Source organism: Haliotis rubra, unplaced genomic scaffold (assembly GCF_003918875.1).
Source record: "Haliotis rubra isolate DU_JTF1 unplaced genomic scaffold, ASM391887v1 Scf537, whole genome shotgun sequence".
NCBI classification, from domain to species: Eukaryota; Metazoa; Mollusca; class Gastropoda; order Lepetellida; family Haliotidae; genus Haliotis; species Haliotis rubra.
In genome coordinates this window covers 34,077-59,945 of record NW_025767232.1, presented here as the reverse complement: position 1 = coordinate 59,945, position 25,869 = coordinate 34,077, and the positions used below count along the sequence as shown (strand labels likewise).

The 25,869-nt window shown below is 42.9% G+C and overlaps 2 protein-coding genes and 2 long non-coding RNA genes across 4 annotated transcripts; 2 read left to right on the top strand and 2 right to left on the bottom strand.

Annotated features, from left to right (window-relative positions):
- The first annotated feature begins 1,697 nt into the window (after window positions 1–1,697).
- LOC124253244 lies at window positions 1,698–2,724 on the top strand. The gene is made up of 3 exons (XM_046686985.1): window positions 1,698–1,775; window positions 2,130–2,519; window positions 2,660–2,724. The coding sequence occupies exons 1-3, from the start codon at window positions 1,709–1,711 to the stop codon at window positions 2,722–2,724; spliced, it is 522 nt and encodes a 173-aa protein (XP_046542941.1). The 5' UTR covers window positions 1,698–1,708.
- A 7,005-nt stretch (window positions 2,725–9,729) lies between these two features.
- Window positions 9,730–11,339, top strand: LOC124253264. The gene is made up of 3 exons (XM_046687006.1): window positions 9,730–9,813; window positions 10,312–10,756; window positions 10,899–11,339. Exons 1-2 carry the CDS (start codon window positions 9,747–9,749, stop codon window positions 10,692–10,694), a joined length of 450 nt encoding a protein of 149 aa, XP_046542962.1. The 5' UTR covers window positions 9,730–9,746; the 3' UTR covers window positions 10,695–10,756; window positions 10,899–11,339.
- A 2,134-nt stretch (window positions 11,340–13,473) lies between these two features.
- On the bottom strand, window positions 13,474–14,428 carry LOC124253242. The gene is made up of 3 exons (XR_006892145.1): window positions 14,361–14,428; window positions 14,037–14,252; window positions 13,474–13,585 (listed from the first exon to the last, which is right to left on the bottom strand). It is a non-coding gene; the product is annotated as an uncharacterized LOC124253242 (long non-coding RNA).
- On the bottom strand, window positions 13,600–13,944 carry LOC124253243. Its single transcript, XR_006892146.1, has 3 exons — window positions 13,910–13,944; window positions 13,658–13,693; window positions 13,600–13,621 (listed from the first exon to the last, which is right to left on the bottom strand). It is a non-coding gene; the product is annotated as an uncharacterized LOC124253243 (long non-coding RNA).
- Window positions 14,429–25,869: the final 11,441 nt, after the last annotated feature.

The window sequence follows — 25,869 nt, the reverse complement described above, 5'->3', positions numbered from 1 at the left end:
AACGATGTTTATATACAACGTTGGTGCGACGTCAGACAGTTTTCTTCACACGACTGTCACAAACAATACACGGAAATAATTTGCGCGGGTGTGAAAGACACTCGCACATTTGCACACTCGTCATGCTCGCACATTTTATTTCTCGCGTAATGTATAACATGTCATTAAAGTGCTTCAAAAATCTTCCTGAAATGGTCAGGCCGCATCTGATTTCAAACTGTTTAGACCTTTTGTTTGAAACGTTTGTGAAAAGTGACACACATACTCACGTAAGGAAAACATTTTAAAAAATGTGAGGCCTTGTTATCGCCGGAAAAGACTTGATTCACGTAATATTTTTGCACCCGTCACCTTAGCTGAATGATATTCAGAACGCTACCACCATGTCGTTGTGCAACAAATGGAACTGGATCATTGATCTGATCTGATCTCGGTTGCGGAAAGTTAATTTTACAGTCAATATGCCCTGGTTGTTGTTTTGTCTCTCAGTGTTACTAGATTCCAGGCTTCCAACATAGAACATTATTCAGTATAATGTTGTGTAGGAAGCCCAGGGGAGTTTGCACCATATTCATTTTATTACCACTGACTAATTGCAATGACGTCACCGCCGACGCATCGCCAGCGGTGAGTTTACCATGCCCCCAAAAGTAAGGGAGGTAAATCTCAAAAGGTCCGACAACATGGCTGTCAAAATGGCAGTTGTGATATATCTTCAAGACATTCCCGATGATGTTGGCCCGGAAGTTTTGCATTGTGAACAGGCTTTACGGTAAAACAACCTGGTGTGGCTTTTACTGGTATGAGTTCTTTAATGAATTTGCTCCTGTTAGTTCTGTTTGAAGTGAAGCTGATTTCCCAATCAGTGAGAATGTACCATTCAGTTCCACACCTATAAAGGCTTCAGGTTTGCCGTAACCGTGTTGTCACTCACTCACTCACCCACCCACCCACGCAGTTACTCACTCACACGCGCGCACGCGCGTTCACTCACTCAATCACAGTATAGTATAATTGTATATAAGTGTCTTGTGCCGTTTATTACCCAAATTCACACTTTCATAATATTCTCCGTGATTCACCGTGTGCTCGTATGTAAATTGAAACAAGTATTATAGTTTCCTGAGACAAAGAGCCGTACCAAATTTCGTCCCCAACAATAGCATACCATTGGTACTATGCTGGCCGCATGGAACTCTGGGTAGGAGAGTGACGTCATAGACGACCGGCTTAGTTACCGCTTCATTGTCAGCGCTTTGGCGGCAGAATCGGACGTTTTGTTGCTGCTGCTGCTTTTGTTGCACGCCGTTACGGACGCAGTCATCTTGATTGGTCGTTGCAAAGTAGGTGACAAATGTACAAATATACCTGTAAACAGTCAAACGGGTTTAGAAGCGATTCAGTTGAATTTTTAGCACGGTTTGGCAAATTTGTCGCTGCAATGTTTGCTTAAAATCGGGGATTCGAACACGGTCCCAACTTTGAAGAACAAATCCAGTTAACCCACTTACCTGACTGACTGACTGACTGAGTATAGTTTTACGCCGCTTTTAGCAATATTCCAGCAATATCACGGCGGGGGACACCAGACATGGGCTTAACCTATTAACTGAAGGTAAGTTGTGGACGATGAAAGAGATTTAGTGTGTATATTTTGGAATGATAAAAAATATGTCTTGTTTTACTTCTCGACAGCACTGAAAACAAGATGATTTTCCTGCACGGTCTGGCTTTAGCCGTATATGAATTTCAGAGATACCTCAAATACCGCGATGGTAGGTATTGTTTACATGACACATATACCGATCCTTGAATTTCCTTTGTCGTTCTTTAACGCCGTACTCATCAACAATCTAGTTAAGTCATGGCGATTAGGACCAGACAATCCAGTGATTGACAGCATGAGCATCGATTAACATTTAGTTTTCTCTAACGACAAGTACTAGTTACTGTGGGGCTATGTTCTAACAGAAATGGATGAAGTTACACTCTGCTTGCTAGATGAAATAATTCACCAGTTGACCATCAACAATGTTTTCAAATCCAACCCATATTTACAACTCTAATTGGTGATTATTGGTCGGGTCTATTTTCCTATCTAACTCACCTACAATCTTTCGGTCCAAAAGACCAGAGACAAGAGATGCAGAAGCGGGAGGAAGATCAGCAAGCTGCTGAGACGTACGCCGCCGCTGCTGTCGAGAAGGCCGAGGCTGCTACTGCTGCAGCAGATGCTGGATATGCTGCCTGGAAAGAGGCCATGATTTTTGCAGCTCTGGAAGCCGAGAGAGTGTCGGCATATTCCTCGAAGAACGCTGGGTCCCCTGAAACGTTGGAGGTGAAGAGATTAGAGGCGGAGGCATTGGAGAAGGCTCACAATTATGCAGCGCTGGAGGAGAAGAGAGCAGCTGCAGCTCTTGCCTTGGAGAGGGTCCAGTCTGCTGCAGCTGGTACTGACTTCTCCAGTGGTGAAAACGCTGCAGCTGCTGTTGCAGCTCCCAAGGCCGACATCGTTCGAGGTAGGGAATGTGGATTCAGTACACACGATAGAAACCGTTAGATATTTTCTTGAATGTCAGTGCTTTTCAACATGGTCGCAGGTATTCCTTCAACTATGGTGTATCACGACAGTGGCTAAAATCCACTTACTTTCTTTCAGCCAAACAGGACAAACCCAAGAAGAAGGGCATCTTCGGAGGCATGAAGACTGGCTTCATGCTGTAAATGCTGCTTTCTGATTGGTCCTCGGCAGTCTACCTCATCCTTTCATGATCAACGCGCATGTCCTCCACTAACGACCTTGACCCTGATTGAATCAATTCCCGATGAACTATTTTGCTATCTGTACAGAAGCGGTGTGATCAACTTCCGCAGAGATTTAGAGGCTGATGGGTAAAGTTAATATTTGGCGTTTAGTATATGTAGGTTTAAGTTTCTTTTCAATAAATGTGTGTTTCCTTCTATAACTATCATGCCTACCGTGTTCAGGGCTGTTAGATGACTTAACTGATGACATATGTCCAGAACAGGAGGAACACTGAACACATACTGAGATGGGACTGAGCGGAGGTGTTCCTTCACCATGTCGACGTGTTGTAGACAATTCAGGTCGGACTAAATCGTCCATAACTTTTAATTTCAACAAAAGATATAGTTCAGTTCAACACTGTCAAGCAGATGATTGTCTTGGTGTCAGATTCGTTTGTTGTCGACCAGTAGCCATGACAGAGGGTGATCATAGATCTGTTGGAGAGGTCCACCATGTGTTTCAGAGGGGGTCGCTGATGTCGTACAGCTGTGTTGGTGAGGGGTTGATGTGGTGTTACAGAAGTCTTGGGTCGCTGAGGTCGTACATGGGTGTTGGAGAGAGGGTTGATGGGGTGTTAGATTCGGGTTACTGAAATATGTTTGAGAGATCATCGATGATAAGTGAGAGAGAGGTAGGTGAGATGTTTACACCTGGGTCGGTGAGCTGTTGGAGGATGTCATCGACGTAGGTTGGTGAGGTGTTGCAGGTAGAGGTTGGAGAAGTCGTCGGTCAGGTGTACGAAAGGGAGCCCTTCTACAAAGGTGTCCCAGTGTCACCTCTCCAGTGAAAATAACCATGTATGCCTTCATTCTTAAATCAAAACATGTTAAACTATCTTTCTGATTGCTTGAAGTGCCCCGCAATGGTCTCACATTCTAAAATTGTGTTGTGAAGACGCCATTGTCCTGAGACCACTTGTTTGTATTCTGATGGAGGGAACCTTACCCTCTAGTATTGTGTAGGGGTGGGTATTGCAAAGAATTTTCATTTTGCGATGCGAAAGCATACATTGCGATATGTATTGCAATATATTAATATGTTAATGCTTGATTTATAAAGCAAAACACAACAAAAGCACTGTGCTTGATTAAGCTTTAATAAAAACTACTTTACCATTGCATATTCTACATACCGCGTTCCTCTGACCAATAGTTCCATCTACCGTGAACTCTTTCAACCAAAAATGCTGCCTTACCGATGCCTTTGCCCTAGTATTTGGCACAATAAATTGTTCGCCAATGGTCACCATTGTGTTCCAAATATCCGACCGAGTGTTACAGTGTCACGATCTCTCTAGTGTTGTGTATCCAAATTGTGTGCCACCCCAGTGTCACCTCTCTAGTGTTGTGTCCCAAAGACACCAGTGTCACCTCTCTAGTGTTGTGTCCCAAAGACACCAGTGTCACCTCTCTAGTGTTGTGTTCCAAAGACACCAGTGTCACCTCTCTAGTGTTGTGTTCCAAAGACACCAGTGTCACCTCTCTAGTGTTGTGTCCCAAACACCCCAGTGTCACCTCTCTAGTGTTGTGTTCCAAAGACACCAGTGTCACCTCTCTAGTGTTGTGTCCCAAAGACCCCAGTGTCACCTCTCTAGTGTTGTGTCCCAAACACCCAGTGTCACCTCTCTAGTGTTGTGTTCCAAAGTGTGTCACCTCTCTCTAGTGTTGTGTTCCAAAGACACCAGTGTCACCTCTCTAGTGTTGTGTCCCAAAGACACCAGTGTCACCTCTCTAGTGTTGTGTTCCAAAGACACCCAGTGTCACCTCTCTAGTGTTGTGTTCCAAAATACACCAGTGTCACCTCTCTAGTGTTGTGTCCCAAACACCCAGTGTCACCTCTCTAGTGTTGTGTTCCAAAGACACCAGTGTCACCTCTCTAGTGTTGTGTCCCAAAGACACCAGTGTCACCTCTCTAGTGTTGTGTCCCAAAGACACCAGTGTCACCTCTCTAGTGTTGTGTCCCAAAGACACCAGTGTCACCTCTCTAGTGTTGTGTTCCAAAGACACCAGTGTCACCTCTCTAGTGTTGTGTTCCAAATACACCAGTGTCACCTCTCTAGTGTTGTGTTCCAAAGACACCAGTGTCACCTCTCTAGTGTTGTGTTCCAAAGACACCAGTGTCACCTCTCTAGTGTTGTGTTCCAAAGACACCAGTGTCACCTCTCTCTGTTGTTGTGTTCCAAAGACACCAGTGTCACCTCTCTAGTGTTGTGTTCCAAAGACACCAGTGTCACCTCTCTAGTGTTGTGTTCCAAAGACACCAGTGTCACCTCTCTAGTGTTGTGTCCCAAAGACCCCAGTGTCACCTCTCTAGTGTTGTGTTCCCAAAGACACCAGTGTCACCTCTCTAGTGTTGTGTCCCAAAGACACCAGTGTCACCTCTCTAGTGTTGTGTGCCAAAGACACCAGTGTCACCTCTCTAGTGTTGTGTTCCAAAGACACCAGTGTCACCTCTCTAGTGTTGTGTTCCCAAAGACACCAGTGTCACCTCTCTAGTGTTGTGTTCCAAAGACACCAGTGTCACCTCTCTAGTGTTGTGTTCCAAAGACACCAGTGTCACCTCTCTAGTGTTGTGTTCCAAAGACACCAGTGTCACCTCTCTAGTGTTGTGTTCCAAAGACACCAGTGTCACCTCTCTAGTGTTGTGTCCCAAAGACACCAGTGTCACCTCTCTAGTGTTGTGTCCCAAAGACACCCCAGTGTCACCTCTCTAGTGTTGTGTTCCAAAGACACCAGTGTCACCTCTCTAGTGTTGTGTCCCAAAGACACCAGTGTCACCTCTCTAGTGTTGTGTCCCAAAGACACCAGTGTCACCTCTCTAGTGTTGTGTTCCAAAGACACCAGTGTCACCTCTCTAGTGTTGTGTTCCAAAGACACCAGTGTCACCTCTCTAGTGTTGTGTTCCAAAGACACCAGTGTCACCTCTCTAGTGTTGTGTTCCAAAGACACCAGTGTCACCTCTCTAGTGTTGTGTCCCAAAGACACCAGTGTCACCTCTCTAGTGTTGTGTTCCAAAGACACCAGTGTCACCTCTCTAGTGTTGTGTTCCAAAGACACCAGTGTCACCTCTCTAGTGTTGTGTCCCAAAGACACCAGTGTCACCTCTCTAGTGTTGTGTTCCAAAGACACCAGTGTCACCTCTCTAGTGTTGTGTTCCAAAGACACCAGTGTCACCTCTCTAGTGTTGTGGTCCAAAGACACCAGTGTCACCTCTCTAGTGTTGTGTTCCAAAGACACCAGTGTCACCTCTCTAGTGTTGTGTTCCAAAGACACCAGTGTCACCTCTCTAGTGTTGTGTTCCAAAGACACCAGTGTCACCTCTCTAGTGTTGTGTTCCAAAGACACCAGTGTCACCTCTCTAGTGTTGTGTTCCAAAGACACCAGTGTCACCTCTCTAGTGTTGTGTTCCAAAGACACCAGTGTCACCTCTCTAGTGTTGTGTCCCCAAACACCCAGTGTCAGTGTCACCTCTCTAGTGTTGTGTTCCAAAGACACCAGTGTCACCTCTCTAGTGTTGTGTTCCAAAGACACCAGTGTCACCTCTCTAGTGTTGTGTTCCAAAGACACCAGTGTCACCTCTCTAGTGTTGTGTTCCAAAGACACCAGTGTCACTTCTCTAGTGTTGTGTTCCAAAGACACCAGTGTCACCTCTCTAGTGTTGTGTTCCAAAGACACCAGTGTCACCTCTCTAGTGTTGTGTCCCAAATACACCAGTGTCACCTCTCTAGTGTTGTGTTCCAAAGACACCAGTGTCACCTCTCTAGTGTTGTGTTCCAAAGACACCAGTGTCACCTCTCTAGTGTTGTGTCCCAAATACCCCAGTTTCACCTCTCTAGTGTTGTTTTCGAAAGACACCTACATCAACGGCACCTTTGTAGTAGATGTCAAGTAATACAGACATTTTTGCCTACCTCATGCGTTGTGTTTCGTGTATAATAATCTGTTACAACAACATGATACACCTAGCCCGATCCTTCACAAATTCAACATTAGGTCAAGCTGAAGTATTTTCTTGCCTAACATAATGGCAGCTATATTTATGTGAACAGAACCCATTATGTGGACAGAACCAGAGTTCGAACTCGGACCAAAACCTGACCGACACCAGCATATCCCGCTCTCCTAGTCTGTACTTCAGTACGTCCGATATGTCACACATTTCATTTACTTAGTATGGTTGACATGTACATGGTAAAATACAATATTTTAGGAAAAATGTCTTTGTCAATATTTGTTAATTACCCATCAGCCTCTTTTGTGATTACCACATGATGTTGTTTTGTTTTCATTCTGTTGGATGAAATGTGTGGTTGCAAACCTTGTAAAATAAATGTCTATATTTATCTGTCTGTATTTGAGTTTTGTTTTTCTGATTATCGTGACCCGTGCTTGTCATAAGAGGCGGCTAATGGGGATCGGGTGGTCAGGCTCGCTGACTTGGTTGACTCATGTCATCGCATCCCAGTTCGCTCATGCTGTTGGTCACTGGATTGTCTGGTCCGGACACGATTATTTACATAGCGCCGCCATATAGCTGGAATATTGCTAATTGCGGCGTAAAACTACAAATATATTTGTGATATTTTTGGTGTATGTTCTTGCTGTAAAGAAAGAGTTTAGTTACGAAGTGCACATATATATGCATCCAGAACTTTCTAAAGACTTTATATAAGTAAGTATGTATGGTGAACGTTGACTCGGCGTTCAGTGTGTGTTTTGATTTTAAGATCTTCACAATCGGTGCTGCTAGTAACTGCAGGAAGTGGCATACAATCTAACGAAATCAAATGCATATTCCCCCAATCCGACCTAACACTAGTAAAAGGAACCTAGCATCGCCCTACTTAAGACCGAACAGTCCACTCTGTAAACGGGGAGGGAATGATCCTGAAACAGGACCTCAGGACAGAGATATTACCTGATGTTGCTTCTATCATAATGCTCTTCCGCTGCTTCGGTAAACAGTAATGGCAGCGGAAAAAAATCACTTCGATCGGGTGTGTTCTCGCTTCAACATAGCAAAGTTGACACCCGTACAGGAAAAAGCACTGAAACATCTCTTCGATGGAAAGGACGTGTTCTTGTCCATTAAAACGGGCGGCGGGAAATCTATTTGCTACCAAGCATTCCCAGTTTTGTGTGAACAGAAAAATCTCGATTGTAAGGTTTTGATTATATCGCCCTTGATTTCAATCATGAAAGAACAGTGTCGGGAACTTGCCAAACTTGGATTTTCAGCATCTTACATTGGAAAAAGCATGCCTGTAATATTCTCCCAGTGCTGTATTGGCCAGTGCTAAGGGAGATAACTGCTGTCGACTGGATAGCAACGTATTGTTTACCTTCAGACAACCTTGTTACATAAACGTTATTCATTTGACGTGCCCAACTGTAGGTTTCATAAACTTGATTCATTATATGTAGCAGTTAACGTATAATTTATAGACATTTTAAACAGACCTACACAAACATTACAATGAAGAGATTTCGTTGTCCAACTTGATATATCAATGCCATATTCTATACCGTATGACATCAGTTCGAACTGAGAAATAGTAGTTGTTACAAAACACTCAAACAACACTTTTCAACATAATAGTAAGTTAAAGTTCAAACATGCTTATCTTTATTACTCAATATTACGATTAAGACATAGCAAAATAATACTTACACGTTACAAGTCCTGCTTGTCCTACATCCAGCCGATAGCCGATGTGGAGCGGCCGTCTTACTCATGTTACTTCAGAAGATCGATTCTAACACGGATCTTCACGGGTCTTGTTTACATCATGTAATTTTAACAATTTTGTTCTGACATAGTATTTATCTTTGCATGAACAGCTGACCAACACAGTAAGCACAGATTACATTTATTGAGTCAAACGTTCTATCATTATGTAACATGACATTAGTCCAGTTCTCCACTGAATCTAAACGTTAGCCACTTGCTAAGTCATATAAGTAATCATTGTCCTTTTCCTCGGAACTTGAACACGTTTCCGAAATGTTGATCAGATATATTCCTCCGTTGACAATAATTAAATTCCTACAGTACATTTGGAACCTTTTGACGATGCACACTACTGTCAGAACAAAATAAATATTTACAGCTAGCACTTTGAACAAGAACTAATGCAAAAAAACACACTTTTATAGTTGTGAACATTGATCATGGATGTGCCTCTGCTTCCGACCCCCTGTCCGCACCCCTTGACAAACAGCTCAACACGTGAACACCACATTTCTCTAAATGCATTTTCCAGCGTCATGATAGACCCCACACAGTATGACGTAAGACCCTTCCATGGGAAGTGACGTCATAGACGACTCCGCATAGTTACGCCTTCATTGTCAGCGCATCGCCGCCTTGGTCGGACGTCTTGTTGCTGCCGCTGTTGTTCCACGTCGTTTTAGACGCTGCTATCTCAATTGTTGTTTCGAGGTAGGTGACAAGTCTCGTAATACATGTGTAATGCCAGTGTGTAGACGATTCAGTATATTATTACGCAAGTTTTACAAATATGCAGCTGCAGGTTACGCATTAAATCGGGAGTCGAACAGGGACCCTGCTGTGACGTACAAATCCACTTAACTGTTCTACTTGGATGTGGTATAAAACGACTCCTTGTCAGTGTCATCTTATTGAACTAAAGTATCTGAGCTGCATCGATGGGAGGCCCAAAGAACAATACATATTTTTGTCTTATCTTGATCGACATGTATCAGTTGTTAAAATATGAGGCTTGTTAAACTTTATGACAAACACATTATTTCGGGTTATGATACCATATTAAGCAAATAAGGTTCACTGAACAGGTCTGTGTTTTAATTGATTGTATATTGAATTAAAGTGATTTGTTTGGTTTGTACCATAACACCGCACTCAGCAATATTCCAGCTACTATCTTGTTTTATTTCTCGACAGCACTGAAAACAAGATGATCTTCCTGCACGGTCTGGCTTTAGCCGTATATGAATTTCAGAGATACCTCAAATACCGCGATGGTAGGTATTGTTTAAACATGCATGGCACACATAATGATGGATGAAACGTTTTGTAGCAATCCTATGTTTGTTTGTTTGTTTGTGTGTTTTTGTGTAACGCAACAATAATCAAGCTACATAATGGCGGTCTGTAAAATATCGCTACATGGCGTTTGTTATGAAGAATGAAGTATTGCTAATTTTATAAGCCTTACTTGTTGTTTTACGCCACAGATTAAAGCGGAACGTGAAATATAATTCCCAGAATGCCTGAAACAAATAATAAAGGGTTTTTAAAAAGGAAACTGTTCGCACAAATAATACATCACTGCAATACGCGTTTTGAATAATAAAAAACAAAACAAAGTAATACGCGATATTTATTATCCCTTTTAATTAAATATATCTGGTTTTGCAGTTGTGTTAAATGTCAAAATATGTAAAACATGTTTGACCTTTCAATTTGAACTTAACATTCTGAGTACCTGATCGCCTGAACTACAATCGTTCCCCCAACAGATCAGAGACTAGAGATGCTGAAGCGGGAGGCAGATCAGCAAGCCGCTGAGGCGTACGCCGCCCAAGAAAAACTAATGGTTGACAATGCAATGGAGGCTGACAGATTGGCCGTAGCTGCTGCTGTAGAGAAGGCCGAGGCTGCTGCTGCTGCAGCAGATGCTGGATATGCCGCCTGGAAGGAAGCTCTGATTTTTGCAGCTCTGGAGGCAGAGAGAGTGTCGGCATATTCCTCGAAGAACGCTGGGACCCCTGCAAACGTTGGAGGTGAAGAGATTGGAGGCAGTGGCATTGGAGAAGGCCCACAATTATGCAGCGCTGGAGGAGAAGAGAGCAGCTGCAGCTCTTGCCTTGGAGAGGGTCCAGTCTGCTGCAGCTGGTACTGACCTCTCCAGTGGTGAGGACGCTGCAGCTGCTGTTGCAGCCTCCAATGCCGACACCGTTCCAGGTAGGAAATGTGGATTCAGTATACACAATAGAAACCGTTAGAAATTTTCTTGAATGTCAGTGCTTTTCAACATGGTCGCAGATATTCCTTCAACTATGTTGTATCACGACAGTGGCTAAAATCCGGTTATATTTTCTTTCAGCCAAACAGGACAAACCCAAGAAGAAGGGCATCTTCGGAGGCATGAAGACTGGCTTCATGCTGTAAATGCTGCTTTCTGATTGGTCCTCGGCAGTCTACTTCATCCTTTCATGACCCATGCGCATGTCCTCCACTAACGGCCTTGACCCTGATTGAAATCGTTACGTGCGATAAACCTTTTGCTCTGTGTATTGAACTCTTCTGATCTAATTTTGAAGAGCTGCATAAATTTGAGGCTGATGGGTATAGGGTTTTAAGATATTAACTTGTAATTGTAATTTCATATCAAAGATTTTGATTTACATCAAAGATCTCAATTCGTATGTTGAGGACTGTGAGATGAATATATCTCATACATGTATATGCGGACCAGCAGGAACACTGCCATATTGTGACGGGAGTGTGCCGGACTAGAACCTGCTTATGTTGTGAGGTGTTAGGAAAGTGGTGGGTGAGGTGTTAGAGAGGGGTCAGTGCGGGTGTGCTGGTTCAATCCGGACGAGAACCTGATTATGTTGTGAGGTGTTAGGAAAGTGGTGGGTGAGGTGTTAGAGAGGGGTCGGTGCGGTTCTGTTGGTTCAATCCGGACTAGAACCTACTTGTGTTGTGAGGTGTTAGAGAGGGGTCGGTGCGGGTGTGTTGGTTAAATCCGGACTAGAACGTGCTTAAGTTGTGAGGTGTTAGGAAAGTGGTGGGTGAAGTGTTAGAGAGGGGTCGGTGCGGGTGTGTTGGTTGAGGCCGGACAAGAACCTGCTTAAGTTGTGAGGTGTTAGGAAAGTGGTGGGTGAGGTGTTAGAGAGGGGTCGGTGCTGTTGAGTTGGTTGAGGCCGGACTAGAACCTTTTAAGTTGTGAGGTGTTAGGAAAGTGGTGGGTGAGGTGTTAGAGAGGGGTCGGTGCGGTTCTGTTGGTTCAATCCGGACTAGAACCTACTTATGTTGTGAGGTGTTATGAAAGTGGTGGGTGAGGTGTGAGAGAGGGGTCGGTGCTGTTGAGTTGGTTGAGGCCGGACTAGAACCTGCTTAAGTTGTGAGGTGTTAGGAAAGTGGTGGGTGAGGTGTAAGAGAGGGGTCGGTGCGGGTGTGTTGGTTCAATCCGGACTAGAACCTACTTATGTCGTAAGGTGTTAGGAAAGTGTCAGTGTCAGACAACAGGCCAGACCAGTACGTGTGTGACAGGGGATGGGTGAAGTTACAGAGAGGTTGTGGGTGAGGTGCTAGGGAAGTGGTGGTCGAGGTGTTAGGGACGTGGTGGTTGAGGTGTAAGGGAAGTGGTGGGTGAGGTGCAGGAGAGGGGTGGGTGAGGTGTTCGAAAGTGTCGCCATTCTCACCTCACAAGTGTTATTTAACAAATACACCAGTATCACCTCTCTAGTTTTGTGTTCCGAAGACACCAGTGTCACCTCTCTAGTGTTGCGTTCCAAATATCCCAGTATCACCTCTCTAGTGTTGTGTTCCAAAGACCGCAGTGTCACCTCTCTAGTGTTGTGTTCCAAAGACAAGAGTGCCACCTATCTAGTGCTGATGTCAAAAGACACTAGTGTCACCTCTCTAGTGCCGTGTTCCAAAGACACCAGTGTCACCTCTCTAGTGTTGTGTCCCAAAGACACCAGTATCACCTCTCTAGTGTTGTGTCCCAAACATCCCAGTGTCACCTCTCTAGTGTTGTGTTCGAAATATCCCAGTGTCACCTCTCTAGTGTTGTGTTCCAAACACCCCGGTGTCACCTCTTTAGTGTTGTGTTCCAAAGACACCAGTGTCACCTCTCTAGTGTTGTGTTCCAAAGACCAGTGTCACCTCTCTTAGTGTCAAATACCCCAGTGTCACCTCTCTAGTGTTGTGTCCCAAATACCCCAGTGTCACCTCTCTAGTGTTGTGTTCCAAACACCCCAGTGTCACCTCTCTAGTGTTGTGTCCCAAAGACACCAGTGTCACCTCTCTAGTGTTGTGTTCCAAAGACACCAGTGTCACCTCTCTAGTGTTGTGTTCCAAACACCCCGGTGTCACCTCTTTAGTGCTGTGTTCCGAAGGCACTAGTATTACCTCTCTAGTGCTGTGTTCCAAAGACACCAGTGTCACCTCTCTAGTGTTGTGTCCCAAATACCCCAGTGTCACCTCTCTAGTGTTGTGTTCCAAACACCCCGGTGTCACCTCTCTAGTGTTGTGTCCCAAATACCACAGTGTCACCTCTCTAGTGTTGTGTTCCAAACACCCCAGTGTCACCTCTCTAGTGTTGTGTTCCAAACACCCCAGTGTCACCTCTCTAGTGCTGTGTTCCGAAGGCACTAGTATTACCTCTCTAGTGTTGTGTTCCAAAGACACCAGTGTCACCTCTCTAGTGTTGTGTTCCAAACACACCAGTGTCACCTCTAGTGTTGTGTTCCAAAGACACCAGTGTCACCTCTCTAGTGTTGTGTTCCAAAGACACCAGTGTCACCTCTCTAGTGTTGTGTCCCAAAGACACCAGTGTCACCTCTCTAGTGTTGTGTCCCAAATACCCCAGTGTCACCTCTCTAGTGCTGTGTCCCAAAGACATCCCAGTGTCACCTCTCTAGTGTTGTGTTCCAAATATCCCAGTGTCACCTCTCTAGTGTTGTGTTCCAAACACCCCGGTGTCACCTCTTTAGTGCTGTGTTCCAAAGACACCAGTGTCACCTCTCTAGTGTTGTGTTCCAAAGACACCAGTGTCACCTCTCTAGTGTTGTGTCCCAAATACCCCAGTGTCACCTCTTTAGTGTTGTGTTCCAAACACCCCGGTGTCACCTCTTTAGTGCTGTGTTCCAAAGACACCAGTGTCACCTCTCTAGTGTTGTGTCCCGAATACCCCAGTGTCACCTCTCTAGTGTTGTGTTCCAAACACCCCGGTGTCACCTCTTTAGTGCTGTGTTCCGAAGGCACTAGTATTACCTCTCTAGTGCTGTGTTCCAAAGACACCAGTGTCACCTCTCTAGTGTTGTGTCCCAAACACCCCAGTGTCACCTCTCTAGTGTTGTGTTCCAAAGACACCAGTGTCACCTCTCTAGTGTTGTGTCCCAAAGACACCAGTGTCACCTCTCTAGTGTTGTGTTCCAAATACCCCAGTGTCACCTCTCTAGTGTCACATGTCACCTCTAGTGTTGTGTTCCAAACACCCCAGTGTCACCTCTTTAGTGCTGTGTTCCAAAGGCACTAGTATTACCTCTCTAGTGTTGTGTTCCAAAGACACCAGTGTCACCTCTCTAGTGTTGTGTTCCAAACACCCCGGTGTCACCTCTTTAGTGCTGTGTTCCAAAGACACCAGTGTCACCTCTCTAGTGTTGTGTTCCAAAGACACCAGTGTCACCTCTCTAGTGTTGTGTCCCAAATACCCCAGTGTCACCTCTCTAGTGTTGTGTCCCAAATACCCCAGTATCACCTCTCTAGTGTTCTGTTCCAAATATCCCAGTATCACCTCTCTAGTGTTGTGTTCCAAACACCCCGGTGTCACCTCTTTAGTGCTGTGTTCCAAAGACACCAGTGTCACCTCTCTAGTGTTGTGTTCCAAACACCCCGGTGTTTATTCCTTAACCATCAGCCTCTTTTGTGATTATCATATGTTGTGTTGTTTTAATTCTATTTGATGAAAGTGTGGTTGGACACCATGTAAAATAAATGTCTATTTTTATCTATCTGTATGACTTTAGTTTTCTTGTTTCTATCGTGCGCATCACACCAAGATACACTGGTGTACAAATGAAAGTACACACCTGGTGTTTTGAGACTATTGAAAAAACGTAAATATTTTGCTAGCAATGTTCCAGTTGGGTTCGATATCTATGGTGTTCTTGCAACACGTACACAATGTTTGTGACTTGTGAGTCACAATCAAAACACTTTTCTAAATATTACCCTGTTTTTAGGAAAACAGTTTTTTCAAAGCATCAGGTGTGTACTTTCTTTTGTACGTCAGTTTATATTTGACTTACACGGTTGAGGACGAAGAACTGTCCACCTACGGACTTGTTATTTGAAGGAAAAGTTCTTATTTTTGTACTCAAAACAAACTGCGTAGCCTCTTTAAGAATGAGTGAGTTGGGTTTACGCCGCTTTTAGCAATATTCCAGCAATATCACAGAGGGAGACACCAGAAATGGGGAACTGAACCCGGGCCTACGGGAGGAGGAGCGAACTCTTTAACCCCTTAGCTATCCCACCGCCCCTTTAACAATGAAACCTTTGCATCGAACAGAAATACCGTTTGCTTTGTTTTTTCTTCATGCCTATTCTTGCACAAGAGAGACTGAATCGTCAACTTGTCTGGGTGTTGCTGTCTTCCTTGTTGATGTCTACGAAGCTATGGTCATCCAGGTAGATATGTTACCTATGATGGTGACAGAATCAGGTATAGGACAGGATGAGGGTGGAGAGAGGGTGTCCATGGGGGCGGACGAGACGGGTATGGGGGTCAGGTCTGGGTGCCGAACATTGTGCAACAACAACCTTTGCGCTAAGACTACGTTATATTAAGTCTATGTTAAAGTTTGGGAGTTACGGTCACCTCAGCGCTAAGATCGCTTAATTTGTATACGACGGTACCCTGGTCGGAAGCAGGTACGCCGATCACATGGAATTGAGGAAGGGAGGTGAGGTGAAGGTTTAACGCCGTACTAAGACTATTTCGCTCATTTGACGACGTGCATGCGTGTGTATGTGTGGCTGCGTGTACTAGCCCTGACTTAAGCTGGCTTTATAGAGCTAGTATCACATGCAGTATACAGTATATCAAGTGCAATATACTGTATACCACATACACTATACTGTGTGCCACGCGCAGTGTGCGCCGGGCGAATTCCCGGCTGGGTCGTAACACCGATAGTCTCCCCCTCTCCCCTTAGCTAACACCGCATGGGGGATGTAACGAGGTCACAGGTCAGGCATGTACTGGTCAGCTGTTTGGCCGCTGGCCTGATAATGGGTGCATGATTTAAACATACTCTTGAAATTGTGAGACTGTGGCTTTCTGCTATGGTCTTATTAGGTCAAGAGTAGGATGATCCAGATGACCACTGCACGAGAGGCATGTGGGTTGTGGACGAGGTTCCACATGGTCTTGCCATAATACCATTTTAGGAAGACAGATTATCAGATCTGAGATATAGTCGAATTAATGAGCGTTGGTTAGTTAGTTTGGAACTGGGAGCTGAGCACTAACTAAGCTCCTAGTTAAACACAGCTCACAATAAAACGTTGTGGACCCGCAGACGGACTTGTGTTGTCACTTTGAGGAATATCCGCCAACACACAACAACAACCAACACCTACAACAACATAGTAGTAGACAGCCTGAAACGTCTACGGACTGGTCCTGCTACGGCGGATACTAGCCCACTGAGATACCATGCCGCAGTGAAGCATGAATACCCCACTGAGACACATTATACTGACTCCGAGCCGACCAGTCCTTGTTATACCTATTAATGCCGAGCGCCAGGCAGGGACCAACAAGGACCACATATTATATAGTTTGGTATTATGCGGCTGGGGAACGAAACCGCGACCTTCCGCTCTTCGGGCGGACGCTATCTAGAATAGCCACTTCATCATGTACGGAGGCGGTTTTGAGGAAGGGAAGTGGAGACAATGATAGGAGAAGAGTAGAAAAATAATCTTTGCAACTTTACGAATTTGTTTTACAATACATCAGTTCATATGTAAAACAGTATGGAATATTTTGCAAAATCTAGTTTAGAACAGTTGACTGAAGTAAGTGCATGGCTACAGTAGTGAGTCTAAACTTTTGACGGGTTTTATATAAATATGAGTTAGATGGGTGAAAGTGCTTTGAAACAGGTATAATACAATTAATGTTAAAAATAGTTAAAATTACGGTTAAAAATACATAGTTTATAAAACAGAAATAATGATTATTACTCTGTTGCTAACTGCTGCAAATTAATTTGCAGTTTGCACCAAGTCATTTCTTGGAAACTGACGCGGGAGGTCATTACTTGGAAAAGAGACTTCTATTGTAGGGGTGACAGGCAGTAAAACTGGGCAAAAGAATGAAAGGATTTATTTTTCCAGAAACGAATTTTCGAAATAACACTCTGTTACGCATATTACATGTGTAAGTCTTATTCCATTTATTAACACTCGAGTGCAAAAGTTAATAGCACAAGTTCAAAACAAAATATAATACTTCTACACCCCAAACTTTGATGTGGCGGAACTTGACCTACATCGCGGTTACTCGCCACTGTTCGGGACGTGCTTTGGAGAGTTGTTTTCTAAGTTCGGGAAGCCAGATGACAACCCCTATCCGAGACAGAGTCCAACACTAACATGAAGATCGGGAATGAGCCTGTCGGTACAACTTGATTGCCAGCGGAGCCAGGGTTGGCGCTAATCGGCAGATGCCTACTGACAAGACGGACGTCGTTCAATAACCAGGGATTCTCCATTTTTGTGACCATTCAGTTTCGGGAGTTCACGGCATTCAACACCACCATGTGACAGAAATGTCAAGGTTGTGGCATATATACAGTCGCGGCGAGTCGCTGGTGTGTTTGTATTAGTATTCTGAAATGGATTTCATCGTGTTCGACAAGCGGTGCCTGTGGCTATGGGACAGTATGTCGGGGTATTTGTTGGTGACTTCACCAGTTCACATGGCCTTTGGAAGGGAGCAGTGGCCGATGGACTTTCAAACCCAATCTACCGTGGTTGACAACGACGTTGATAAATTTCGGACACAAAAGGTTTATAAGCTTATATTGTCTTGAAATAATGTTTATGGAAAACACCTTTTATTTTTACCGCAGGCTGGTGTTTTTCTAACCCAGCTAACAAAATTACGTTGTGAGGACGTTGTCACAACGTTACGTTTATTACCCACGTGGTCAACGTATGGGTAGTTGCATACTAATCTCGTATGTCACACGAGTGTCGTATCGCGTTGACCTGTGTCGTAACGACTTGACCTGAGATTCTAACGATTTGATTGGGATAACCGATGACCTCTCAATTAGGTCACATTCTGACGTAACTATTTTTTCATTCATAACGAACACGTGAATTCATTCATACTACAACTTAAATGCATTGTGGGAATGTAAACATTGCGAACGTTGCCGTGTCGCTGTTTAATTGTGTGTCGAACTGAGACATTTTATCCGTCGAAAAACATAAACGGAATGTTTCAACCAGTGATGTTAGCCGAATGAAGCAACTGCAAACCAAGAAACGGGGTGCTACGGAGTAGTTTACTGTAGGAGTGTACGAGGCGATGGCAACTGACATGCATCCTGACGTCTGTTACCAAGGCAGTGACGTCATTACAGTGTGACGTCATGAAATATTGTACTACAGTACAAAACTCTTCCGCAACCTCTTTATGAAACCGGTTTCGGTTTGAAACCTCAAAATAACAAAAATACGCTATTTTGTCAATTTAATGCATGGAAGACGTGGGTAATAAATAAAATACAACACTCGGTCTCATTACATACGAATTATACGACACTCGTTTCGTATAATTCGTATGTAATGAGACCTCGTGTAGTATTCTCTATTTACGTCCCCAGAACGTCAGCATATAACGTCCCCATAACGTCCCTTGTTATTTCGAACGGTCATACGACCAAACAATAACGTCCTCCCAACGTCTGAACATTACGTTGTAACAACGTTATCAAGAGTTTATGGGTAATATATACAGGGCTAAAAGTTATATTTTTCCTTGTTTATTGATATTTTAGAATTCAATTCGCTATTCAGAAAAAAGGGCAAGTGATTATCAACAATTCTAAAAATTATTTCGTCAATTAGAAATGTGTAAACAAGTCCATTCGCATTTTCTCAAACTGCCTACTTTGAGCCCTGGTAACACAAAACGGAGATGCTTATTTTGTTAAATTTGAACCGTTTATTCAAGTATAATATATAGCTGAGAAACATTATATTCTAGACTTGCACTTTCCCATCTTCCCCCGCAGCAGTTAATAAGTTTATCTTTAAAATCTAATAATATAATGCAAATCGAAGCACAAGATGATTAGTTCCATTAATATTGGGAAATTATTCAATCAGATTTATTTAACGCTAGAATGAATGTGTAAGCTAGAGTCAGTACTCCGAATACCATACAGGCTCCTAAGTTCCGTACACTTTGATTTGTGCGCAATAGCTTATTATGTTTGCGTGTGGCATCACCTTACCGTTGTCGCTTGAAATGCGGTAATTCCCAACTCTATTTTTAGCTATCGTGTGTATTTGTCATGCGCTTTCTCTTTTGAGATACGATTGGTTATCGCGTTGTGCACTTGCGCAATAGCGACTCTCTCCACTCTCGCCGGGTTGACGTCAAGGTCACTATCCGAAACTGTCTACGCGCTACACCTAAAAGCGGGAAATTTAAACATCACTCACGGTACGGAAACCCGAAATAATGTATTTGAGCTGACCAAAAATGTAATCTTTAAACACAGTGGCCGGTTTCATACAGGTTACTTTCAAAATTAACAAAATATGAGGCGTACTATATTTGATGCCCAAATTATTATATATTTTTGCTATGCTCCTTATTTCGTACAGTGACATTTTATTTTTCCATGTCATATTTACTCATATGAACCATTTGCATAGACACTGATAAACAATTGAATATTACATATAGACATATAATAGAAAAATAGTGTATATGGCCATTGTTGAAGTCCATTTTGAAGTAGTCACATTGTCAGAAAAGTATTTATCGTTGATAAATTAGCCCGTGCTACCTTGAGTTTTTTTTTACCGTTCATGAATCCTTTACGGGGACGGTGGGGCAGACTAATAGTTAAAACGTTCGCTCGGCACGCACAACACCCGGGTTCGATTCCCCACATGGGTACAAGGTGTGAAGCCCATGCCTGGTGTTCCCCGCCGTGATATTGCCGGAATATGGCAAAAAGCAGCGTCAAACCATACTCACTCACTACTCTAGCACAGCCTTAATGTGAAATGACAACACAAAGAATGCATACAGAGTAACTGTACATATTTTATAAAAATCCACGAACGTTGTAACAACAAATACATAAATGTAAAATTATATATAGACATATAATAGAAAAATAGTGTATATGGCCATTGTTGAAGTCCATTTTGAAGTAGTCAAATTGTCAGAAAAGTATTTATCAGTGATATTAGCCCGTGCTACCGTGAGTTTTTTACCGTTCATGAATCCTTTACGGGGACGGTGGGGCAGACTAATAGTTAAAACGTTCGCTCGGCACGAACACCACCCGGGTTCGATTCCCCACATGGGTACAATGTATGAAGCCAAGATAAACTAAATATTTAAAAGTTATCAGCAACACAGTACAACAATTTGTCAGTTAGGCACAACTCTTTATTTACATGGAAGCTAATACAATTTTGTCTAGTAAAAACGTATAAGTCACAATATTTTAATATAATTAATCAATTAAAACAAATTATCAATAATAATACTGTCAACTTTACAGAAAATGGCGCTTTCAAAATCCATTCAGCGCCGCGAATTATGTGGAAGCGGACATGTACTAGTGATTGCAGTCGCCCGTGCAGCTTTAAACACCTTAATCCTGGATGACGTGTTTGTTGAATACGAAGCTGAAGTAATACTTGACTTGCTAAGGAAATCTTTAGACCATTCTAGATGTAGATTTGCAGTGGCAGAAGTTGTTTGTCGTGTAATGTCATATCAACAGACACTAAGAGACCACATGTCTGCAACATTTCTAGCAAGACGTGTGCTTCACGATTGTGACCAAAATAGATTTCAACAAGATACAATTCTCGAACTTGTTCGTTCTGTATTGTGTCAAATTGGGCAGTATTAAAGTAGATAAATTCAGTCTGTGTTTAATTTTTAGATGGGCAGAAGACACCAATACACAAAGCAGGCCCTTGGGAGTGCAGTTGCCGCGGTTACGGGGCAGGGTCTGTCTTTCCGAACTGCATCTAAACGTTTCAAAGTACCCGTCATGACCATTAGTGATCATGTCCGGGGAATATCTGAGGGAGGGAGTCTTGGCCGCCCATCAGTGCTGACGGCGGCAGTTGAAGAAGAGATAGCCGACAAAATAAAGGCTGCAGCGCTGACAGGGTTCGGCATAACCCGTCGCCAGCTTATCCTAAAGGTTGCACGCATATGTGGGACACTTAAGCTGAAGACCCCCCTTCAAGAATGGCGTGCCCGGTAAAGGGTGGATCGCTGGATTCTTGAAGCGCCACCCCGACATACATTTAAGATCACAGTCAGAGCAAGAATGCTCAATCCATCAGTTACCAAAAACTATTTTGATGAACTTGAAAAACTTGTCTACAGTCTAGGGTTACACGATAAACCACAAGTAATTTGGAACATCGACGAAACAAGTGTTCCGCTTACACATAAACCAACCAAAGTTATGGCTGAGGTCGGGGTTAAGAACGTTCCCGGGCGTGTGGGGAACACACGTGATAATGTAACAGTATTGGCGTGCATAAATGCTGCAGGTGGCAACATTTCCCCTATGGCGATAGTCAAGGGGGAAGACCCCAAAATGCCTTCAGGCTTACAATACTCCGGCTGGAGTGCCTGGCACGGCCTACACATACCAGAGTCGTGCATGGATGGAGGACGCTCTGGGTGAAGGATGGTTTGAGGCCCACTTCCTGAAACACTGTGGACCTGAGAGGCCTCAACTTATCGTCCTGGACAGCCACAGTTCGCACGAAACACTTGGGCTTCTGGAGAAGGCAAAGGCAAATGATGTAACCATCCTAGCTTTTCCTCCCCACACAACACAGTGGCTTTGTCCTCTGGACAAATCAGTATTTGGCCCACTAAGCTGGAAGTGGAACAGGGTATGCAGTGAATTCATGGTGCAAAGTCCAAATAACCTGGTGACCAAATGGGAATGGCCCCATTTGTTCAAACAAGCGTACAGTGTGGCTTTCACGCCCTCAAATGTTTGCAGTGGATTCCGTAAATGTGGGATATTCCCTGTAAACAGGAATTCAATTCCAGATAAGGCTTTTGTCCCTAGCAAACCATTTGATATCAGCTTGGATTCATCTAGAGAAGGGGGAGTTGCTGATGTTCCTGTTGTTGCTGAAGCTGACAATCCGGTGACTTCTGATACTGTCACACCTGATGCCGGAGTGTCTGCTACGCCAATAGCTGGGACATCAGTGGTTCCATCTACAACTGAAGCAGTGTTACCAGAGGGCGCATCTCTCCTGTCTGACACTGACTTCATCTTGTCTGTTTTGACAGGTGACACTCCCTGTTCTTTTGATGAATCCGGCAACTTAGTTGTTGAAATGGCTACAGTCTCCGGGGCTGCTGCAATGGACGCTATCAAGTCCGAGTTTTCCCTTCCAGCTCCTGTAACAAAACAAAGTTCGAAATCAAATCCACGGAAGCTGACTTCCCACCGCATATTCACGAGCGATGAGATCATTAAGATGAAGGTAGAAAAGAGAGATGAGAAAGAGAAACTAGAAAGAGAAAAACAAGCGCGTCTGGAAGCCAGGCAATATCGGCAGAAGGGTGGGAAGTCAGCTTCCAAATCTAATGTAAATACCTAAACCAGATTTGTTGTTTGGGACCGTTCATAATTTATGACTCTGTGTGTGTGTGTGGTCAGCAATTTTGTACATAAAATATTACAAAATTATGCTTAGAATTATAGGATGGGATGGGTGGAGGCATTGATTTTGAACATAGGAGGTTCACGTACATTTACAAAATAATTAAGGGGGGGGTGGGGATTCAAATTGTACAGGCTTCTCCATAAAAATCATCAAACACCCCACCCCACAGACATAAATTATGAACGGTCGCTTACCTACCCTACAGTGGAAGGGAGTGTTCTGTGTTTGGTTTACGAAATAATCTACAGTTTGTTTGCCGAGTGTGTTTCCGTTTCGCAAAAACCATGCGACACTGGCGTGCTTATTACCCATAACTTGTACGTTTCGAAAACCTAGGCTAAGTGGGTAATAAACTATTTATCATGTAATGCCATTCTGGATTTATCTATCGTTTTGGACATTCTTTTACTTGCGTATGAATACAATTTTTTATGCAACATTCAGTTATTGTGTGCCAAATTATTTGCATTTATTGTTGCCAACAGAAAAAACACGTGACATCGTCACACTCTTACATAAGCTGATTATGACCCTTATTCAACAAGTTGATAAACACACAGCATATTGATAAGTGGAGATAAAAGAAGTTCCTGATAGGTGGCCTCATTTATATGTTTATCACATCGTGGTGCCAAGTTTGATTAAGTATGATTCTAAATTGGTTTCGCTGTTTCCTCCATTTTAACTGTCTTCATATGAACGCCACTACCAAAACTCTAATTGTCCATCTTGTATTATAACGGATATGTTTAAACTCTTACCTTCTGCGATGCATTTCAGGATGTCTTGATTTTAGTGACATAAGACCGTCCGAGAAGTGATGCCGGTGAAATTTCTATTCCCATGCTTCAGTTATCCGACGTGTTGACAGTTCACACTATTACATTCAAATGACGCGCTGATTCTACCTCAAACCGTTGATGACGGTGATGCTCTGTTACTACGTCACTGCAATTCAAATTTTCCCTCAGAATATGTCAGGAAGGACGACATTTATTGTAATTCTAATTACAATTTCTTGCGTTCTTGGAAATTGCCGCCATATAGCTGGAATATTGCTAAGTGCGGCGTAAAACTAAACTCACTCACTCACTCTTTGAAATTGTGGCAGCGACTGATTGAAACGTTTTGGATAGATAAACATTTTATATGACAAGGCGGTACAGGTTCGAGTAGCGGTGTCGGAATGAAAAAGAAGAAATTTATGTTTATTATTAGTTTATTTCATTTTATATTATTTTTGTTTTTGTTGTTTGTTTTGTGGTTTTGTTGGGTTTTTTTTTGTTGTTGTTGTTTTTTTTGGGGCGGCAATAAAATTAGAAGGGTCGGTCGGGCGATGAGAAACACAAAAATAAAAATGCTAATAATTTGGTATAAAGGAGTGTATATGAATATAGTTTTGAACCTGTGTAACCTCCGTTCATTATTCCGAATTTATAATTAGCCAGTAAATTGAAATTGTCTAAAGATCTAACAGCAGCGGAAGTGTCTTTTAGATAGTGTACGGAATTACAATACGTGTACGATATTGGAAGAAATAGCCTACGGTATTAAAGTCACTTTGTACGAATTTAAATGACCAAGGGTAGCTTCCTTTGACTAAACGCATGGTTAAAACGGAATGCACAACCGGTTTACTGGGCAGGCAAGATGATTGGACAACCTTTTAAACAGCATGCGCCATGACGTAGTATTTGTGTAGGAAGCGATTCAGGGGATACCGGTGGCCAAACGTGTACGGTATTCGGAGCACTGACTCTACATATACATGTTTTGCTTATTTTATTTTAAGTCACTTATCCCAGATAGCATTCTGACGTCAAATGCGATCAAAGTTGGCATCCAGCATCGTCCTGACGCCTTTTTTTACCGTCGGCAAACAAAAGCTGGCCCAAAGTTGGACTAACATCTGTTTTGTTTCTCAATAAATACAACGTAGGCTGAGTGAGTGAGTGATTTAGGTTTCATGCCACTTTTAGCAATATTCCAGCAACATCACCTGAAATGTGCTTCTCAAAATGTGCCCATGTGGGAATTGTCATGTGTTCAGCATGACAAGCGAACGCTTTAACCAGTAGGTTACCCCACCACCCCGAGCCTGAAATCTTCACAAGTACAAATGCAGCAATGCTATCACATAGCAAGCAATACAAAACTCTATTAAATGCATTCTCTCTGTCTTTGCTGGAAACATCTGGATATAGAGTGATGAAGGCTCAAATATGTTTCTGAAATACAATTAATTGAAATATTTTGCATATATTTCAAAACAATTTTCAAGACCATATCAAAAAACAATATTAAAAAATAATGGATTTTCAAATTAATAACAATCAGACAACCAGCCTTGCATAAAGCCCAGCACAATAATGTGAAACATTTGCATTTTTCTTGGCCTTACCCCAGAAATATAACACTGAGAGCAAGAGTGAGAACAGCAAAATAGTCTGCATCTGATGTCCCACAATCCATATTCATGATCAGTTAAAATTTGATTGTGACAGCAACAATTGACAATCGATAATACTGGTTAAGGTGACCTTTATTTACCAGTATTTTCCAAATTACAAATCAGAACTTCGGCTGAGTGGCAAGGGAGCTGTATATTTTCAGATCTCAAATGAAGAGGCGGAAGAAATAATCACAGTAGATCTTCATCTGTTTCAAAGGTCTGTCCTTGTGCCATGGCCTCTGAATAAAACAATGGCAAAAACATTTAATGACTTAATTTGATATGAATAGACAATGGTTGCCTTTTAGAAAAATGATTGGATGTCTGGTGTCACTGGATGATAGGAGAAATAAACCCCACTGATTTGAATTAAAACAAAGTTTCTATTTCGATATTTTCAATTTTGGAACATGTTGGCATTTATTATTACATACCTTTGTGCTAACCTTTTGTTTGGAGAGGGCAGTGGGGTAGCCCAGTGGTTAAGCATTCGCTCATCATGTTGAAGACCTGGGTTTGATTCCCCACATGGGTACAGTGAGTAAAGGCCATTTCTGGTGTTTCCCTGCCGTGATATTGCTGGAATATTGCTAAAAGTGGCGTAAAACTAAACTGATGGGCACCGTTGTTGGAATCACTACTCCTGTCTGTTCTGTACTTTCAATGAATATGCTGCCTCAATACTGTAAACATCACCTTGCACAGAAACCACAAGCTATCACATTCTTAATCATTGTTAATGTAACCGATAATGAATAATCCCATTTAGTGTCAGTTTTAGTAGATAGGGTGATTACTCTAATTCAGTAAATTTACCTTTCTATTGAAACTGGTTGATCAAATATAGAAAATTGCACAAATACATGCGTTGCAATGATTTAGATGTTGCTGGGTCGGAAAT